Source organism: Vigna unguiculata, chromosome 7, assembly GCF_037176805.1.
Source record: "Vigna unguiculata cultivar grain cowpea cultivar isolate G323 ecotype 2 chromosome 7, ASM3717680v1, whole genome shotgun sequence".
In the NCBI taxonomy this organism is placed as follows: domain Eukaryota; kingdom Viridiplantae; phylum Streptophyta; class Magnoliopsida; order Fabales; family Fabaceae; genus Vigna; species Vigna unguiculata.
The window spans coordinates 336,559-354,504 of NC_140798.1; the positions used below are offsets into that span (position 1 = coordinate 336,559).

Sequence of the window (17,946 nt, forward strand, 5' to 3'; positions counted from 1 at the left end):
TAGAGACGTAACAATTTCTTTATGGTATTAGAGCAGGTTCATAACATGTTTTGTTTCCGTTGCCTTCTCTAATTCTTTTTTTGTACCTTGCAAGATGACTTCTTGTGATGAAGACAAGAATATTCAATTAACACATAATCTTCACCAGTCTCTCATCCCCACCGATCCTTACTATTTGTACCTAGGAAAAAGTTTTGTTATGATTCTTATCTCACCACATTTAAATGAAACTAATTATAATTCTTAGAATAAGAACATGAATAGAGCCCAATTGTCCAAGAATAAGTTGAATTTTTTTTTACGGGTGCATTAAGACTCCTTCCAATGACCCTCTTTACAAAGCATGAGAAAGATGCAAGGTGATGATCCTTTCATGGATCATAAGAACCTTATATGAAAATATTGCAAAAACCGTGATCTATATTGAAACAACTAAAAATTTATGGGGACTAGAGATTTAAAAAAAAAAAAAAACTTTTGAGTCTCTAATTTGAAGAAGTTCACTCAATTAAATAATGAGAAAGGAACATCACCTAATATTTTAGAGAATCAAACATACAACATTATATGAGAAGAGTTGAAATATAAGAAAAATAAAAATGGTGAAATATATGATAGCCGGGAGACGATGATAGAGTTTTGAAAAATAGGTGATATGAATATGAATGTGGCATCATTGAATAAAGTTGTAGCAAAACATTTCCATTTGGAGAAAAAAATATATAATGTAGTATAATGTGTTTCTTTATAAGCCTTGTTCTGAATACACCTTTTAACCTTCACTCAACTTTCATACTAAAGAAACAAAAAAGGTAATTAAGCACCATGATAGTGATGATGAGATCATCATCATCATCACTTGTTTTGTTTTCAACCCTAAGTGGTGAATGGGTTGAATGAGTGAGTGGGTCATGCATACATGCATGCTATGTGTACATGCTACAAACATAGCATAGTACACTTCAATCAAATATGTCTTAACATTTTTCATTTGTATTATTAAATTAAACATAATCTTATTATTGTAATAATAATAATATTAATAATAGAATGAAAAATGTAGAATATATTGGGATTGGGAATGTTGCATTGTTTGGGAATTCCCAGTTTTGTCCTCAAAGGATTCGTCTTGATCTCTCTCTCTGGTGAGGTCTGTGGAGGGTAATGATTTGATGCAATAAATGTATTATGGAATCATGTGAGCATGCATCCCAAACCATCCAATAACCCATCATTATCTCTTATAGGACAATTATGCTCCTCACTCACACCACTGCTCTAAATCTTTTTTTCACTTTTCCTATCTTTAAAAAATTTAAACAATTCTCAATCAATCAAAGCAAATTGAGAAATAGCATTTGAGCTAAATTTGATGATTGTTGTAAAAAGTACAAACATAGATATGATGTTGATTATTGCTTCTATAGTAGTAACCTCTATTACATCTAGGAAGAATATTGTGTTGATATTTTTCTTAGATAATCATTTGTTATAGGAAGAGTTTGCATTTATGGAACTCCACAAAACTTAATTTTCACATTCTTATAAAATCAACAAGGATAAACAAACCCTACAAAACTAGTAAAAAAAAATAAGAAAGAGAGAGAAGACCCAAGTCTATACCATAAAAAAGAAAAACACGTACGTGCATGGAGACGTGAACAAATCCATTACCTAATACATGATAAATATCAAAGATAACAAAATAAAATTCAAAATAACGTCCTTTTTAGTAAAATGAGATTTTTTTTTTATCTCTAATTATTATAAATTTCTAACATTTATATATAATAGTTTTAGATAGTTTGAATACACCCACCATTTGTAGGGTATAGTTAGATTTTAGAGAGTAAAGATTGAAGTATGGAAAATCATTGGAAGTGGAGAAACACATATTGAAAAAGTTAAAAGTGAGGGAAGCATAAGAACAAATAAGAAATTGAAGAAAATAGTGAATCATAACCCTGTCAAAGTGGTCCAAACAACAACACAAAATAAAATGTTCTTGGTAGGATCATACATAAACTTTTTTTGGGTTTCAATCTTATATAATCTTCATTTAAATATCAAACAGGTTTCATTTACATGTTCATATTCCTATGATTTAAAAAAAAAAACATAGGAATATGATAATAAGCATGGGATGGTAGTGTCTGCAACAAAATAAAAGATAGATTGAAAAGTATAATGTGTTGTTGTTGGGGTCAATAAGTAATGATCCACTACCAGGTTTCCAACATGCAACCTTCCAAATTACACTTGAGTGTGCTTTCATCAAAAACCTACTTCCATTTCCCACCGTCGGATTTCATTTCTCCTGGGTCCCCACTCATCATATCATCATACACAACACAACAACTCCTCCTGCAAATTATTTCTATTTTTCGACAACCACTATAAATACTAATCGATTACTAAATCAAAATTAACTTTTGTATGTTTTAAAATTACAATTAATTATCATTAACTAGTACAGTGAAATGTAAAAAATAATAATCATTACAGCTACCTTAAAAACAAAAACAATAGTGAGCTTAGGTTTTGTCTCTCACACACTCACACCCCCATGATCCAATGATTAGCATTAGCCAAAGGCACAGTGCACCCGCACCCCACAAAGTGAAGAATCATGAACGAGGTTCAAGCGGAGCCCTTTGGTATGGTCGTGAATCTAATGATTTGAAGGCATCAACCGTGCAAAGCCCTGGCCCACAGGACGGTGCCGTGAACCGAGAAGCAGTGAATCATAGCGCAAAACTCCAACTAAAGAAAGTGGCGTTAAAAAGAGAGAGTAACATAACAGTTGGAAAGTGGACCCCACCAAATGGCGAAAACCATTGAATCGACCGTTACGAGGCTTACCCAAGCAGAGCGTAAGTGGATGATGGGCAGTGAACACTTAAACAAAGTAAAGATTACTGCGACATTTGCATTGGGACGAGGAAACAGATTTTACTATCCAATTTCTCAGACCAACACAAACAAAAAACCTTTCTCATAATTACGTAACTCACCAAATTGTTTTTCTAATATTAATAATATACTTGCATATTTAAATTTATTAACTTGTTAAACTCTTCTGACATGGGTATGGAAACTGTTTTCTTGTACAAGTTAAAGATTGGTTTTTTATTTTTGAAATGAAAAAGAAAACAAAGCATACATACATAATAACATTGCAGAAACCTGCAAGAGAGAGGACTGCAAGTTCGAATTATTCTTCTTCCTTGTATCATTGCTTTTATAATCCTCAGTACCTCTTTTGGACTTATTACCCTCTCTCTCTCTCTTTCTTCAACTTTCACCATTTTTTAATATCTCTCTCTTCATAGCCTGTGCTGCTACAACAACAAGGGGTGTAATGTAGGAGAGAGAAGAAGAAGTAAGAGGAATACAAGAAGGGAAGGCAGAGCCTTTTTTTTTACACGTGATAAAGAAAACACCAAAAGCTCTTTTGCATGCGTGTATAAGATTCATCACCACCACCACCACCACCATCATCTTCTCCCTTTATCTTCCGTTTTCCCTTCTCCGTCTTTCTAAATTCTCAACCTTTCCATACACCCCCACACTAGTTTTCACGTGGCTACTACTTGTTTAGTTTGCCATACGGCCTTATTTGCTAGCAAAGAGAAAGAGGGTGAGTTCAAGTTGTGTTTTTTTTCTTCTCCTTTTTATGTTCTCTTGGTTTAGTCGATTTTCATTTTCTGTTTTGACTTTGTTTACGCTTCAAGGCATTTGTCGGAGAAAGCATTTTGTTATCTAGCATAGCCTTTGCATTACTTTTTTTTGTTATTGTTTATTTATAATTTTTTTTTCTGTCTGCAAATCTTCTAGACAGTGATTTTTCTGCCCTTTTCAATGTTTATTCTCTTCACTTAGGATGTTTTGTTCTTGATTTTTGTTTTCTTCTGGTTGTTTTATTCTTTACTCCAAGGCACTCCTTAAAGGTTTGTTTCAAACCTGTACAGTCAATATTTTTATTCCAATTTTTTCGTTTGTTTATTTGTTCAAGTGTGTTTTTTTTTTTTTGTATGTGCCTGTGTTTGGTGATGTTTTCAGTTTTTGGTAGGAGGAGACAGGTCTAAGGAGTTGGTTTTGTCTTCTGGGTATTTTTCATTTTCTGGGATTTTCATATATATGTCTAATCATATTTTTATATAATAAGTTTTTCTCTTCCTTACACTCACTGATTAATCTTTTTTTCTTGCTACGTTTGTTTGTGATATTTCGTGAGTGTGACAAAAAACTTTATAACCGAGCTCCATAATTGCATTGGGATTTCCTTTAAAGCAAAAGGGCAGAAGAAAATGTTGTCAAAATTTGCTTTTTTTGTGATACTTAGCCCTATGGTTCTACCAGCTCACCATTTTTGGGTTTGCTTGCTGAAACAAGGGTGACTTGTTGGATTTTTTAAGTTTTGCAAAGGAATAGTAATAATGTTTGTATCCTTAAACAATGCATGTACTTTAAAGTTTTCACAGCATACCATCACCATATTTTACTTTATGCATTAGTCCACTGAGAACACAACTCGAAATAATTAAGTTTTACTTTTTGGGTTCTTACTTTACAGCAATTACTACTCATTGATTTTCTATCTTTGTTTGTTTGTTCCTGGCTGAAGCAATTGGCACTGCTTTGCTGTTATAAGCAAAGACTAAACGTCAAAAACTGGTCATCTTTGACAAAGTGTGCTTCTTCTTTTGTGTATCCATTGGCCACCACTCAGCACAAAAGGTGAACATGCCAGTGAGACAGATGAGGGAGAGCTCAGAACAACATCTTGTTATCAAGCCCCATTTGCAGAACCCCATGAATGGAGCTAAGAAGGTTCCTAGAGCTGTTCAAAATGGCAAAGGTCCACCACCACCACTGCCACAAGAACCCCACAACCAAACTTCACCTCATGCTAGGAACAAGGGGAGAAGAAGGAGCAGAGGTGGCAGAAAATGTGACCAAGTGGATGTTTTGATGAGACCTATTGTTACAAGTGGTGTTGAAAATGGAAGCACCATGTGTGGTGAAATAGAGATGGGATACCCTACATCAAGCAAGTCTTTGAGCTTTGCTCCTAGGCCTGGCTTTGGCCAAGTTGGGACAAAGTGCATTGTGAAGGCTAACCATTTCTTTGCGGAGTTACCAGACAAGGACTTAAACCAGTATGATGTAAGCTCCTTTTGCTTGCTTGACCTCTATCACGCTACTGTTGCCCATTTTTGGAAGTATTTAAGCTCTTCCTGTTATTCCCTCTTATATGTGCTGTTCAATTGCAGAAGGATCTGAATGGGGTTATGTTATTGCTGTCCTTTTCCCAGTTGTAACATTTATGACTCCTTAAATTTGGTCTGAAGTTTTGTTCTTTTTGTTTGTTGCCCTTGCTGTGTTTTGTAGGTCAGTATCACCCCTGAAGTCTCTTCCAAAGCTGTGAACAGGTCCATAATAGCAGAACTCGTGAGGCTGTATAAAGAGTCTGACCTTGGGATGAGGCTTCCAGCATATGATGGCAGAAAAAGTCTGTACACAGCAGGGCCACTTCCCTTTTCCTGGAGAGAGTTTAAGATAAAGGTTGTGGATGATGAGGATGGAGTTAATGGCCCCAAGTAAGATTTATTGCATATATACAGTTTAAACATACTGAATATATATGTATAATAATCTCATACTTTAATTTGGCTTTAAAGCAAAAACATTTGTGTGTATCTACCGTATGTATGCATCTGAATTAAGTTCAATTCCCAAACCAACTGACACTTGCCCCATTTTCAGAAGGGAAAGAGAATATAGAGTGGTGATCAAGTTTGTTGCTAGGGCAAATTTGCATCACTTGGGTCAGTTTCTGGCTGGTAAACGTGCTGATGCTCCACAAGAGGCACTCCAAATTCTTGACATTGTATTAAGAGAGCTATCATCTAAGAGGTAGTTTTGCCAAGGAACTGACAGAAAATGTGAATTTTTATGTTCATGTTTTGTCTCTCACAAAATCTTCTTTTTCTGTAGGTTCTGTCCAATTGGGAGATCATTCTTTTCACCAGACATTAGAACACCCCAACGGCTTGGGGAAGGTTTGGAGTCTTGGTGTGGATTTTACCAAAGCATAAGGCCTACTCAGATGGGTCTTTCCCTCAATATTGGTATGTCACTCACCATGGATATCATTTGCTGAGGGAACTACTGTTTTTATAACTTCAATTTCTGATTGTACTCTTCTTGCATTTCATAGATATGGCTTCTGCTGCTTTCATTGAACCTCTTCCAGTTGTGGAATATGTTGGCCAGCTATTAGGAAAAGATATCCTGTCAAGGCAATTGTCTGACGCAGATCGCATCAAAGTACTTATATGAACAAAGCTTGCTTAGATGATTTTTTGTATAGTATATTAGTACCATTAGTACTATAAAACTTACAGAGCTACTTTAAGATGTCTAACAGATTAAGAAAGCTCTTAGAGGAGTTAAAGTTGAAGTAACTCACAGAGGGAGTGTTAGAAGAAAGTACCGAGTTTCTGGTTTGACTTCTCAACCCACCAGAGAACTTGTGTAAGTAATGATTCTGATTTTATGATATTTTAGGATTTCCAGTATCTCTTTTTGTGCACCAAGTTCAAAGAAGTTCCAATTATTTTCCACAAGTTATCTTAATGGCAAGGCTGTGTCTCTTTAGGTTTCCTGTTGATGAGAACTCAACTATGAAGTCAGTAGTTGAATATTTCCAAGAGATGTATGGCTTCACAATTAAATACACTCACCTTCCTTGCCTTCAAGTAGGAAATCAAAAGAAAGCAAATTATTTACCAATGGAGGTAAGGGGAATTCCTGGTAATTGACATAGCTTATTTTCTTTCTAGTAATTATTTGATCATTCTTACTTCTGGTTCCTCAGGCCTGCAAAATTGTCGAGGGACAACGCTATACGAAAAGGTTAAATGAGAAGCAAATCACTGCTCTCCTGAAAGTTACTTGTCAAAGACCTCGTGATCGTGAAAGTGACATTTTGCGGGTATTTTGTTGATTTTGAGTTGATGAACATTTGCTCTAAGCAGTTTTACAGTTAAAATTTCTCTCTGCAGCACTCTGAATGTATGACTACAAATAAACTAACATGCATTATTGTCCTCGTAATTTGAAAAAAAAAAGAACAATAACTGCACCAATGTTTATATTTGGTTTCAGAACCACTATTTTTATGTTGTTCACTTTTCATTATTCCTTCCTAAAGTGTACTTAGCAAAATTATGTTCTAACCCTTGTCTGTGTGTCACTTACACCTTGAAAGTCAGAATAGTATAAAACTTGCAGACTATAATATGATTCAAACAATGCTGAAATTGGAAGATGCAAATGATGTTTCAAACTGCAAAGCCCGTGAGGGAGATCTTGTAGAAAAATAAATCCTACTAAATAAGTAAAGTTGAATAAGGAAGAATGCATGCAACAATGACACTTATATCTCTACACTTCGAGAAGCTAAAATATAAATTTGGACCATCAAACTTACGATTCAGTTTTTCTTCATGCAGACCATTCAGCACAATGCTTATGATCAAGATCCTTATGCAAAGGAATTCGGGATTAAAATAAGTGAGAAGCTAGCGTCGGTAGAAGCGCGAATTCTTCCAGCTCCATGGGTAATGTGCTTCTCCACCAAAATAGATGCAAGATAAAACATACTATTAATTCTTTTGCCATTATTCATTGATATCTAGTACATGTTTGCCAGCTTAAATATCATGAAAGTGGGAAAGAAAAGAATTGTTTGCCCCAGGTTGGTCAATGGAATATGATGAACAAGGTATTGTTTTCATGATGAACATTGATATTACGATGATCCGTTTTCAAGCAACTGTGAATGTAACTATTTCACCTTTTGTTGTTGAATGGTTCAGAAAATGATAAATGGGATGACTGTGAGCCGGTGGGCATGCATAAATTTTTCACGAAGTGTACAAGACACTGTTGCTCTCTCTTTTTGTACCGAACTAGCTCAAATGTGCCAAGTATCTGGCATGGTACTGTTCCTTCTATTCTCTTGTTTATTTTTGAAGAGTGAGCAAGCTTTCTTCTTGAAATTCATATTGATTTTTGGTTGTAGGAGTTTAATCCAGAGCCTGTTATCCCCATCTACAATGCCAAACCCGAGCATGTGGAGAAAGCTTTGAAGCATGTTTACCATGTGTCATCGAACAAAACCAAAGGAAAGGAATTGGAGCTTTTATTAGCAATATTACCCGACAACAACGGTTCTCTCTATGGTAAGCCACCTTAATGGTGATAAAAGTGCATGACTAAGTATTGCTGTTTTGTTTCAGTTGACAGACATATAAGTGCTGTTCCAAGTTTAAAAGTTCTAAATGCTTATAACTTCATATAACTTTTCCTTTTTTTGTTTTCAGGTGATCTAAAGCGTATTTGTGAAACTGACCTTGGTTTAATTTCTCAATGTTGTCTGACGAAGCATGTCTTCAAGATCACTAAGCAGTACCTGGCTAATGTGTCTTTGAAAATCAATGTCAAGGTTTGTTTTCAACTTCTGTCAATTGTTTGACAATCCTGTCATTTTTGGTTTTGCTGGCCAATGTAGTCAATCCTTGCTCAATGGATATTGTCAGAACTGTTTCTCTTTGGAAGGCTTCCAACAACTTAATGATCATTTAACATCTACTTAATGCAGATGGGAGGTAGAAACACTGTTTTGGTTGATGCCGTAAGTTGTAGAATACCATTGGTTAGTGACATACCAACTATAATATTTGGAGCAGATGTTACCCACCCTGAAAATGGGGAAGACTCCAGCCCTTCAATTGCAGCTGTATGCATTTTGATCCATTTGTCTTAGTTTTTATAATATTGCAGTGAATCTTTTGGCTTGTGGTTGCTGATATATCTGTTACCATTACCAATCTATAGGTAGTAGCATCTCAAGACTGGCCTGAAGTGACAAAATATGCTGGTTTAGTGTGTGCTCAGGCTCATAGGCAGGAACTTATACAAGACTTGTACAAAATGTGGCATGACCCTGTTCGTGGCTTAGTTAGTGGTGGCATGATCAGGTAATAATACTAGAGATTTCACATCCTCTTTTCTAATTCTCAGTGTTGTTTTTTTGTTTTGGAATTATGGGATTTTGACAATGCAAGTTTCACTTCCCCCCTGCATCTTAAATATTTTGTTCTGTCCTTTTTTGCAGAGATTTGTTGATTTCCTTTAGAAAGGCAACAGGACAAAAGCCTCTAAGGATTATATTTTATAGGTATGTAATTATGATACAAGGGCTAGTTTTTTAAGCATTATAGTTTGTTGAAACTGTTGTGCTAACAAGAACTTCTAACAGGGATGGTGTAAGTGAAGGGCAATTTTACCAAGTTCTACTTTATGAGTTGGATGCAATTCGGAAGGTGAGAATCAGAATTTTTTACACATTCTTCTCACATACGTTCTAATAGGTCAATTTATAAACACATGTTGTGACAAGAATACATATATATATATATGTATGTACTTGCAGGCATGTGCTTCTTTGGAACCAAACTATCAACCTCCAGTAACTTTCATAGTTGTACAAAAAAGACACCATACAAGGTTGTTTGCAAACAACCACAGGGACAGAAACAGTACAGATAAGAGTGGAAATATATTGCCTGGTATGATGACTGTACCTGAATAAATGAGCTTCTTTTTTTTTTTGTTTAAAAGTGATTATCTAATTAATTAGATAATTTTTTTTTCTCAGGGACTGTTGTGGATTCTAAGATCTGTCATCCAACAGAATTTGATTTTTATCTCTGCAGTCATGCCGGTATCCAGGTGGAAGATAGTTTTATATCTGTTCTATGCTGAGCTTTATGATTAAAATGTTGATTATGAAGAAAAATATTTTTTTTTGCCAAAGTTTTGATAAATGTCATATTTGTTTTTGTTAAGATTGTTGTTTGTGTTATGATGCAGGGTACAAGTCGTCCTGCACATTATCATGTTCTTTGGGACGAAAACAACTTTACAGCAGATGGAATCCAATCTTTGACAAACAATCTATGTTATACATATGCCAGGTGTACACGCTCCGTGTCTGTTGGTAAGCCCTTGTCATTGATTTAGTTAAAGTTTGTTTCTTTATATTATATGTATTGATTGAATTCTAATTTGTTTGCAAAGTATAAATCTTAATGAATTTGATTCATGTGCAGTTCCTCCTGCATATTACGCACACTTAGCTGCATTTCGAGCACGGTTCTACATGGAACCAGACATGCAGGAAAATGGTTCTTCCGGTGGTGGTGGCGGCGGCGGTGGTTCGAAGGCAACAAGAGGAGGTGGAGAGTGTGGTGTGGTGAAGCCGTTGCCAGCTTTGAAAGAAAATGTGAAGAGAGTAATGTTTTACTGTTAGATTGTGCAGTTGTAGCAGATGCATAAAATGTTTCATGCGACAATGTTTTCCCATGATTATAGTTGTAGAGGCTTTTGGTTGGACAATGAGAGGCACATCATAGGTTTAGTGTTGCTAATTCTGAGTTCCAGCCATCACCAAAAATTGTTCAAAGATTAAATTAGGCATCGGAAACAAACTTCATGAATCAATCTTTATTGTAGAAATTTTTGCCTAAAGGGGCATTGTAGATGTTCAAATAGTAGAAAATTTTCAATTCTCTGCTCTAATTGTTATTAACTGTGTTTTGAATTGGTAATGCAAAATTTTTATCAACGACTTCAGTCATAGGTTTGATTAGTTTGAGAAAATGTTTTTATTTTTAGTTTGTCTCATTTAAGAATTTATATAGGAAATGGTAAAGTTATGTTTTTTTTATATATTCTATGTTTTTTTTAATCTTTCTTTGCATAAATATCAGGAAAAAGAATAAGACAATGAACACAAAATTTCAAATATAACTTCTTAAATTTATCTGTGATTTAGGATCCAATTGGAAAACAACTCACCACCCTTTTAATTGTATAAGAACTTATGTTGTATTTATTTAAAATTCAGGAAGTTAATATTTATTCATAAATGCTACAACAATTTTAAATGTTTGTTTCATATCTGCAGAAACATCAAGTTTTTATTTTAAAAATGTAGAAATATGTTTGATGGTATGAAAATAAATTAAAAAATAAAACGTAAGTAACTATTAACGTACTAATATTATATATATCGCAAATACATCAGAATAAGTTATACGTTACTCTCTTCGTTACTTCTTTTCTGTCTCAGCTCTGATAAAATTAGGTCTTTTTAATATTTCAAAAATATTTTATAATTTTTTTTCTTAATTTCTAGAAGATTTAGATATATAAATGTTTGGTTATCATGATCACGAAATGTTATAACAAATAATTATTAATTGTACAAAAAAAATATACTTTAAATCATTAATTATTGAATACCGGATGCTAGCCAAAAATTATAACTGTAATTCTTTTATATAAAAATACATTTATTATGTTAAGTGAGAATAAAATGAATATAATAAAAAAATAAATTGTTTTTATTATAATTAAGAAAATTTATTACTATATTTCATCAGATTTAAACATATGTTTGATGCAATATTTCATCAGAGTTTTTAATATAAATAATATGAAAAAAATAAAATAACTTTTTAATAAGTAAAAATTAATTTATGTAATTTTTTTGAAGTTTACTATTATTATTATTATTATTATTATTATTATTATTATTATTATTATTATTATAAATAAACAGTAAGAAAGAATGATTTAGTCATTAAGAACCTAATGAGGATTTGTGTGCTAAATTATTTGGACAATTTGAATGATATTTTGCATTAAGCAAGTATTAATATATAATGAAAGTATTAATATGACTCCCAATGAAGAGGAATACTTTGTTATTTTATAAACCGTTATATAGTTTGTTAATAGACTTCAGTTTTAGTTTTACATAGAATCGAAGCCTAGTCTATATAACTTTTGGATGTATCGTATGATTAAATCTTTCGTCAACTACATAGTAAAAATGTACAATATTATGATTTAATATACTTTGTAATAACTATGTGTAACATATATTTGTAGGATATTTAAAGTGTTATGATTTAAAATTGTTATTTATATATTATTGCATTTTGTTGTTTTGTTTTTGTCTAGATTCATAATTGTTGGATTTTTTTTTTTTATATGTGTTATTGATATCACTTTTATTTTAAAACCTTAAAAAAATAGTATCATAAACATTTATTTTTATATAATGTTTAATTTTATCTATTTTATTCAATATAAGACTTTGACTAACACTTAATTATTTCTAATAATAATAATAATGTAAACACAGAAAAAAAAATATAATAGACTTCAATTATAAAAAAAAGTCAAAATATATAGTGAAAAATAGACTTTGGTTATACTATAAACATAAACATGTAGTCGAATAAACTTCAATTATTTTCAGAATCAAAACTTATTATTCTATTCAAGTTTTAAATATATTAGAATAAATTTCAAAATGATTTAGAGAATAGTTTTCGGTTGAAAAACCTATTCATTTTTTTTCAATCTTATTTTAATTGATTTTAGCTTTAGTAGTGAAGACTTTTATCTCGCTTGAATATATTTTGATTGAAAAAATCAAAATATAAAATAAAAATGGTGCCAGAAAGTTTTCACTACACCGGTGTTTATTTTGCTTTGAACTTAAAAAAAAAAGGTATTAAATCTTTGTTTTTTTTGTGTTATGAAAATGGGAAGGATGAGATTACTCGAACAGTTGAAGATTAATTTTTTTATTTCTTCTAAAAAAGTAATTGTTCTTACTTATTTTCTATGCATACCAAATTTCATTTGGGAAAAATTTTAAAATATAATTTCACTTTTGAGTTTTTTTTTTTTTTAATTTGGATTATAATAGTTGAAATTTTCTAAAAGAGAGTAAATTGAAATAAAGAAAGTATTGTGTCAATCTTTAAGGACGTGTAACAGTTATCTTTGTTTATGAATTTGAAACTTTGAAATAAGTACTGATGGAAGAAATTAACCTTCTATAAAAAATATTAAACTACATTAAAAAAATTACCCTTTTTAAATGTATTCGTTGTTTATAAATTATTATTAACAATGCTTCTCAAAAGAATTTTTTTAGATCTAGTTTATAACCAACTAGGATACAAGATAATTGTTGAAAGAAATATCATAGAGTGAGATATCAAATTTTGTTTAGTATAGAACTTCAATAAATAAAAAATGTAAAAAAATGACAAAAGAACAAATTATTTTTAAAAAAATCAAACGTAAAATTTATGCAAAACCTTTAAATAATTAAGTATTAAGGTGTCTAATCAAGTTCATCGAACATTGAACTACTAAAACTTTTTTTATTTTATTAATATAAAGAGTCATTGAAACTTTGTTATATTTTGGGGGATTTTCCATGTTGATTTCTTATAAAGATTTGTAACAGAAGAACTTTCCGCTATTTTCCCATAGCTGGTTGATACGCAATTTCTCATAAATAATTAGTAATTTTATAATTTAAAATTTCGTAAGAAATTTTTAAATTATTTTTTATCAGAAAAACTTTATGCAAAATAAAAAAAAATGTAGAGTAAAATTTTATGTGAAAAAAAAAAATCATTGTAAATGACTTTCTGAAGAAAAACCATTTAAAAAATAACAAATATTTTTTACTGTAAATTTAAATTTGGTAGATAATTTTTTTGTGTTAATTTTGAATTGACATAGTTTGTAAAAGATTGTGACATGATGAATAAAAAATTGTATGGAGAAAAGGTATATACTATATGGAGTTGAACATGTGAAAGTATAAAGAGAGAAAAATGGAAACTTGTGTTTTGGCTTTAGATGGTGCAGAGATTGCTTTTCATGGACCTGGTTATGCTGCCTGTTCCTTTAGCCTCTGTTTCTCACTCATAAATAAATAATAGTAAAATTTCTATCTTAGGTAATAATTAAAATTTCCATACAAAACTCCAAAATTTTAGTCATCTTCTTCTCATTAATAATAGATTCTCTCATTCATTGTCAACAATCTATCACTGCAAAAATTTGTTTTTTCTCATATATGGAACCACAAGTTATGGCTATCACCATACTCAAATTAAAATTATATATAAAATCTGGAAATTCTTTTTTTAAATGGCTTAAATATGTTTTTAGTCTTTCAAGTTTAAGTGAAATTTAGAATTAGTCACTCTTCAAAATTTTTAACCAATTTAGTCCTTTATTTTTGGAAATGCGTGAATTTAGTCATTTTACTCAAATTTTGTTAAGTTTATTTGACATTCCAAACGCGTTTTACAATAATATTTGAGTTAACATAAAGAGAAAATGTGTCAAACAGAGTAAACAATTCAAATACTATCATGATATACATATGAAACGTAAGATAAACTTAACAAAATTTGATTAAAAACTGAATTCACACATTTTTAAGAATTAAAGACTAAATTGGTCAAAATTTTTAAAAAAATAACTAATTCTAAATTTTACTAAAATTTGAGAGATAAAAAACATATTTAACCCTTTTTAAATATCAGTGCAAACATGATGATAATAACGTTTATTTTCAAAGATTTTTTTTTTAAATTATAAGTATATTATAACCTAGAAAATGGCAACATTGTATATCGTATGAAATTGCCAAATAACCTAACATATACTATTATTATAACATGTTTTAATCATCATAAATAAAATGCTATTTATTCAAACTTGCTTTTGGACTTGATCAATCTAAAACTGACTGGTATAATTCCTTAATTCAAGTAACATATATAGTAAAAGTGTATCACTATTATTTCTAAATTCTGAATTTCAATCTAAAATTGGCCATCTTATGATTTTAATTTATGTATGTTACATCATGCTAAGAGGTAAAAGAACAAATTTGCATATGTTACAAAGAAATCAGACGTAAATTTTTGAGCAATTGTTCACAAAAATTTCACTATCTCATTTTTTAAGTTGATTATTTTTCTATAGAAAGCTAAGATAAAGCTCTCTATTTTTTTTTTCTTGAAAGCAAAACCTAGTTCACATATACATTTAAAATCCTAAAATTGCGATCATGTGCTCATTTTTTATGTAAGCCTAAGACTCTGGTTTTGTATGGTTAAATATAAAAATAAACCCATGTTAAGATATAAGTAAATGTTTTTTGTCTAAATTTATGTATGATCAATTTACATCAATATATAATCTACATTCATTTGATGATTAAGTTGGAAAACAAATTTGTATCCACATATATCTGTGGTCCGTGGATACTAAATATATATTCTGAGTAGTTGATATGATTAGTATTTAATTATGTCGTAAAAGATTAACTTTTTAAAATTTATATTTTGACATAATTCAATAAAAATTTATTTTTTAAAAAGACTTAATTAATTTGCATTAATATTTTATTGAGTAATTTGACTTAAATTTTATTTAAAAAATAATTTTAATCTGAATTATATTTTAAAGATTTATTTAAATAGTTTAATTTAAAATATTAAAAAATTGAAATATAGAAAAATCAATTAATATGCATGAGTAGTCAGGTATATAAAAGAAATTCAAGGATGTTTTTTGGTGAATGTATGTCCCCCACTTGAAATTAAATATTCTCTACATTGTTGGAAAATGAAGGGAAATATCTCTTATATTGTTAACTAACAAAATCAGAATAATTTAATCTCCATTTTTGTTTTATGATTATGATATATTGTACAGATTATCGAGAACTATATGGTTTCAAGTGTGAAAACCTTTCTCATAAACCCTAAACCTAAACTATATGTTTTATGATCACATCTACGGTCTTCAATTTCATAAACTATTCCTTTTCACTCTCTCTAGCATGTAAAATAAAACTAAATTTCCAATGATTAATTGAAACATAATTAATCCAAAGTACATTGAGATTTAAAGTAAATGGAAATAAAAAATTGGCACCGAAAGAAGATCCTTAAGTGATGGGATGTGTATGGTGGTAGAAGTGTTATAGATAGATAGATAGAGAGAAAGAATATGGAAAGAAAAGATGGTTAATTTTGCATCTTCATGAAATGAAATGAATGTTTAGTAATGCATGTCTAAGCTTCCATAGCCATGCAAGAATGGTCCCCCCCATACATGTTTTCTCATCTTCTTCTTCTTTCTCTTTTTCATTCTCACTGCTAAATTGCTTAATGAAATGAAATGAAGTGTGAGTGTGTAAAGGGTCCCCCACTCTCCCAACCCAAACTCCATTAATGCTCTTGCAATATATGTACATACAAAACACTCACTATCTTCTCCACAAAAATGCATGGTGTATTGTTGGGGTGACAACATTCATTTGGGACCACTTTTACCTACTTTCTTTTGTCTACCTCTTCAATTTTTTTCTTTTCTTTTCACTCCTTTCTACTTCCCTAACACAACTATATCTTCTAATATTCTATACCATATCTTCTGAGAGTTGCTATATATAATGCTCCTCACTCCTACTTTTCTTTCATCCATTCTATATATCAATTACACTTCCATCATTTCTTTTCTTTAGTTCTAACTCTTTCATCGTATCATCGTATCATGAGATTTTACTGGTTGAAGCTGCCAGCGTGATCTTAACTTTTCTTTATTAAAGAAAAGATTAGATTACGTGGTATCTTCACCCAGTTGTTGATTACATGAATGTTTTCTGTTTATTCCGGTAATATATCTTTATTAGTGTTTATTCATGTTAATATATCTTTTGTTAGTATTTAGAAAGGAAGAAACAAAATATACTTTTAGATTGATTTATCTCCATTTTTATTATTTTCTTTTTTTAAAATTTAATAATTAAAATTAATTACTCATTAAAATTATTAGATTTAATAAAAGTGAGTAGTTATAATAAGTATTAAACTCTCTTTGAAATTATTTTGGAATAGCTTGATCTATCTACTTGTATAAAAGGAGAGATCAAACTTTTCTAATTAATATTACTCCCCGTCTTAATCTTTTTTTTTTCTTTCAATTTAATGGGTTTACCAAATAAATCAACTTTAACTCTTATTAAATTAAAAACATTAAAAATAAAGATGAAGAACCAAATTTTAATTCTTATATTTAGGATGATCATATGTTTAATTGTTAAGCTAATTAATGAGTAATTATCGTCTTCTTGTTTTCTTTGAATCTAAGTTTAAGTAGTTATTCATTTATTTTCCCTTGATTAAAATTTGGTATAACATGGATATGCATTTGAATGATTGTCTTTTCTTCTGTTAAAGTCTAGACGACTTGTTATTTCTTAACTTAAGCATTTGAGCAGCATTTGACAAATTTCTTTGACAGAGAAATAAATAAGAAAAAAAATTATATAAATTAAAAATACAAAACATTAAAAAATTGATATGAAATAACTTTTTATAAATTAGTTTATATATGAGTTCATTTCTATTTATGAATATCATTTAATTTTTTATTTGAAAGTTATTTTAAAAATGTTTATCTAGAGATGTTCTCAATCCAAATCATTAATGGTTTTAAAATCCATTGTTTTTGAATGTTGATGTTAGAGGATGAATATATCTAAACTCAACTCTATGAATCAAGGTTTGCTTATGAGGATTTTAGAGGATTGAATTCGAAGGATGTATTTGAATAGAGGGTTCTATTGATCAATGTTTAATACTTGCCTCTTTAGTGTTAAAGTCAGAAAACGAATGTCTTTGGATTAAGAACTTTACGGGTCATGACGTTTTTGTGTTCTGTTATAAAAAAATATATTTTTTTAATATCATAAGTTTTAAACATTAAACGAGTTTATTTTCAAAATTGATATTTTTCATTTTAGCTCAGCCACCTGTTTGTGATTGTGGTTTCCACATTGTAATTTATTATGCGAGCATATGATCGTATAGGTTGAGAAAAATGCACAATATTAAGAAAAATGGTCATTATTAACAATGTTTGGGAACAATTTGTATTTTTTTCCTTTTCAATAAAGTTTATGGTTTTTTC

At 30.4% G+C, this 17,946-nt stretch overlaps 1 protein-coding gene across 2 annotated transcripts; it reads left to right on the top strand.

Annotated features, from left to right (window-relative positions):
• Positions 1-3,264: 3,264 nt before the first annotated feature.
• Positions 3,265-10,653, top strand: LOC114192131 (protein argonaute 10-like). Of its 2 annotated transcripts, none has more exons than XM_028081739.2 (22): positions 3,265-3,640; positions 4,628-5,169; positions 5,395-5,603; positions 5,770-5,919; positions 6,001-6,134; positions 6,224-6,333; positions 6,434-6,540; positions 6,665-6,803; positions 6,884-7,000; positions 7,521-7,628; positions 7,721-7,792; positions 7,887-8,009; positions 8,093-8,252; positions 8,394-8,515; positions 8,672-8,809; positions 8,908-9,050; positions 9,188-9,250; positions 9,332-9,395; positions 9,506-9,641; positions 9,731-9,804; positions 9,946-10,072; positions 10,185-10,653. In XM_028081739.2, the coding sequence occupies exons 2-22, from the start codon at positions 4,747-4,749 to the stop codon at positions 10,382-10,384; spliced, it is 2,919 nt and encodes a 972-aa protein (XP_027937540.1). In that variant the 5' UTR covers positions 3,265-3,640; positions 4,628-4,746; the 3' UTR covers positions 10,385-10,653. The 2 variants fall into 2 exon arrangements, with proteins under 2 accessions (XP_027937540.1, XP_027937541.1); XM_028081740.2 differs by having other exon boundaries at positions 4,733-5,169.
• The last annotated feature ends 7,293 nt before the right edge of the window (positions 10,654-17,946 follow it).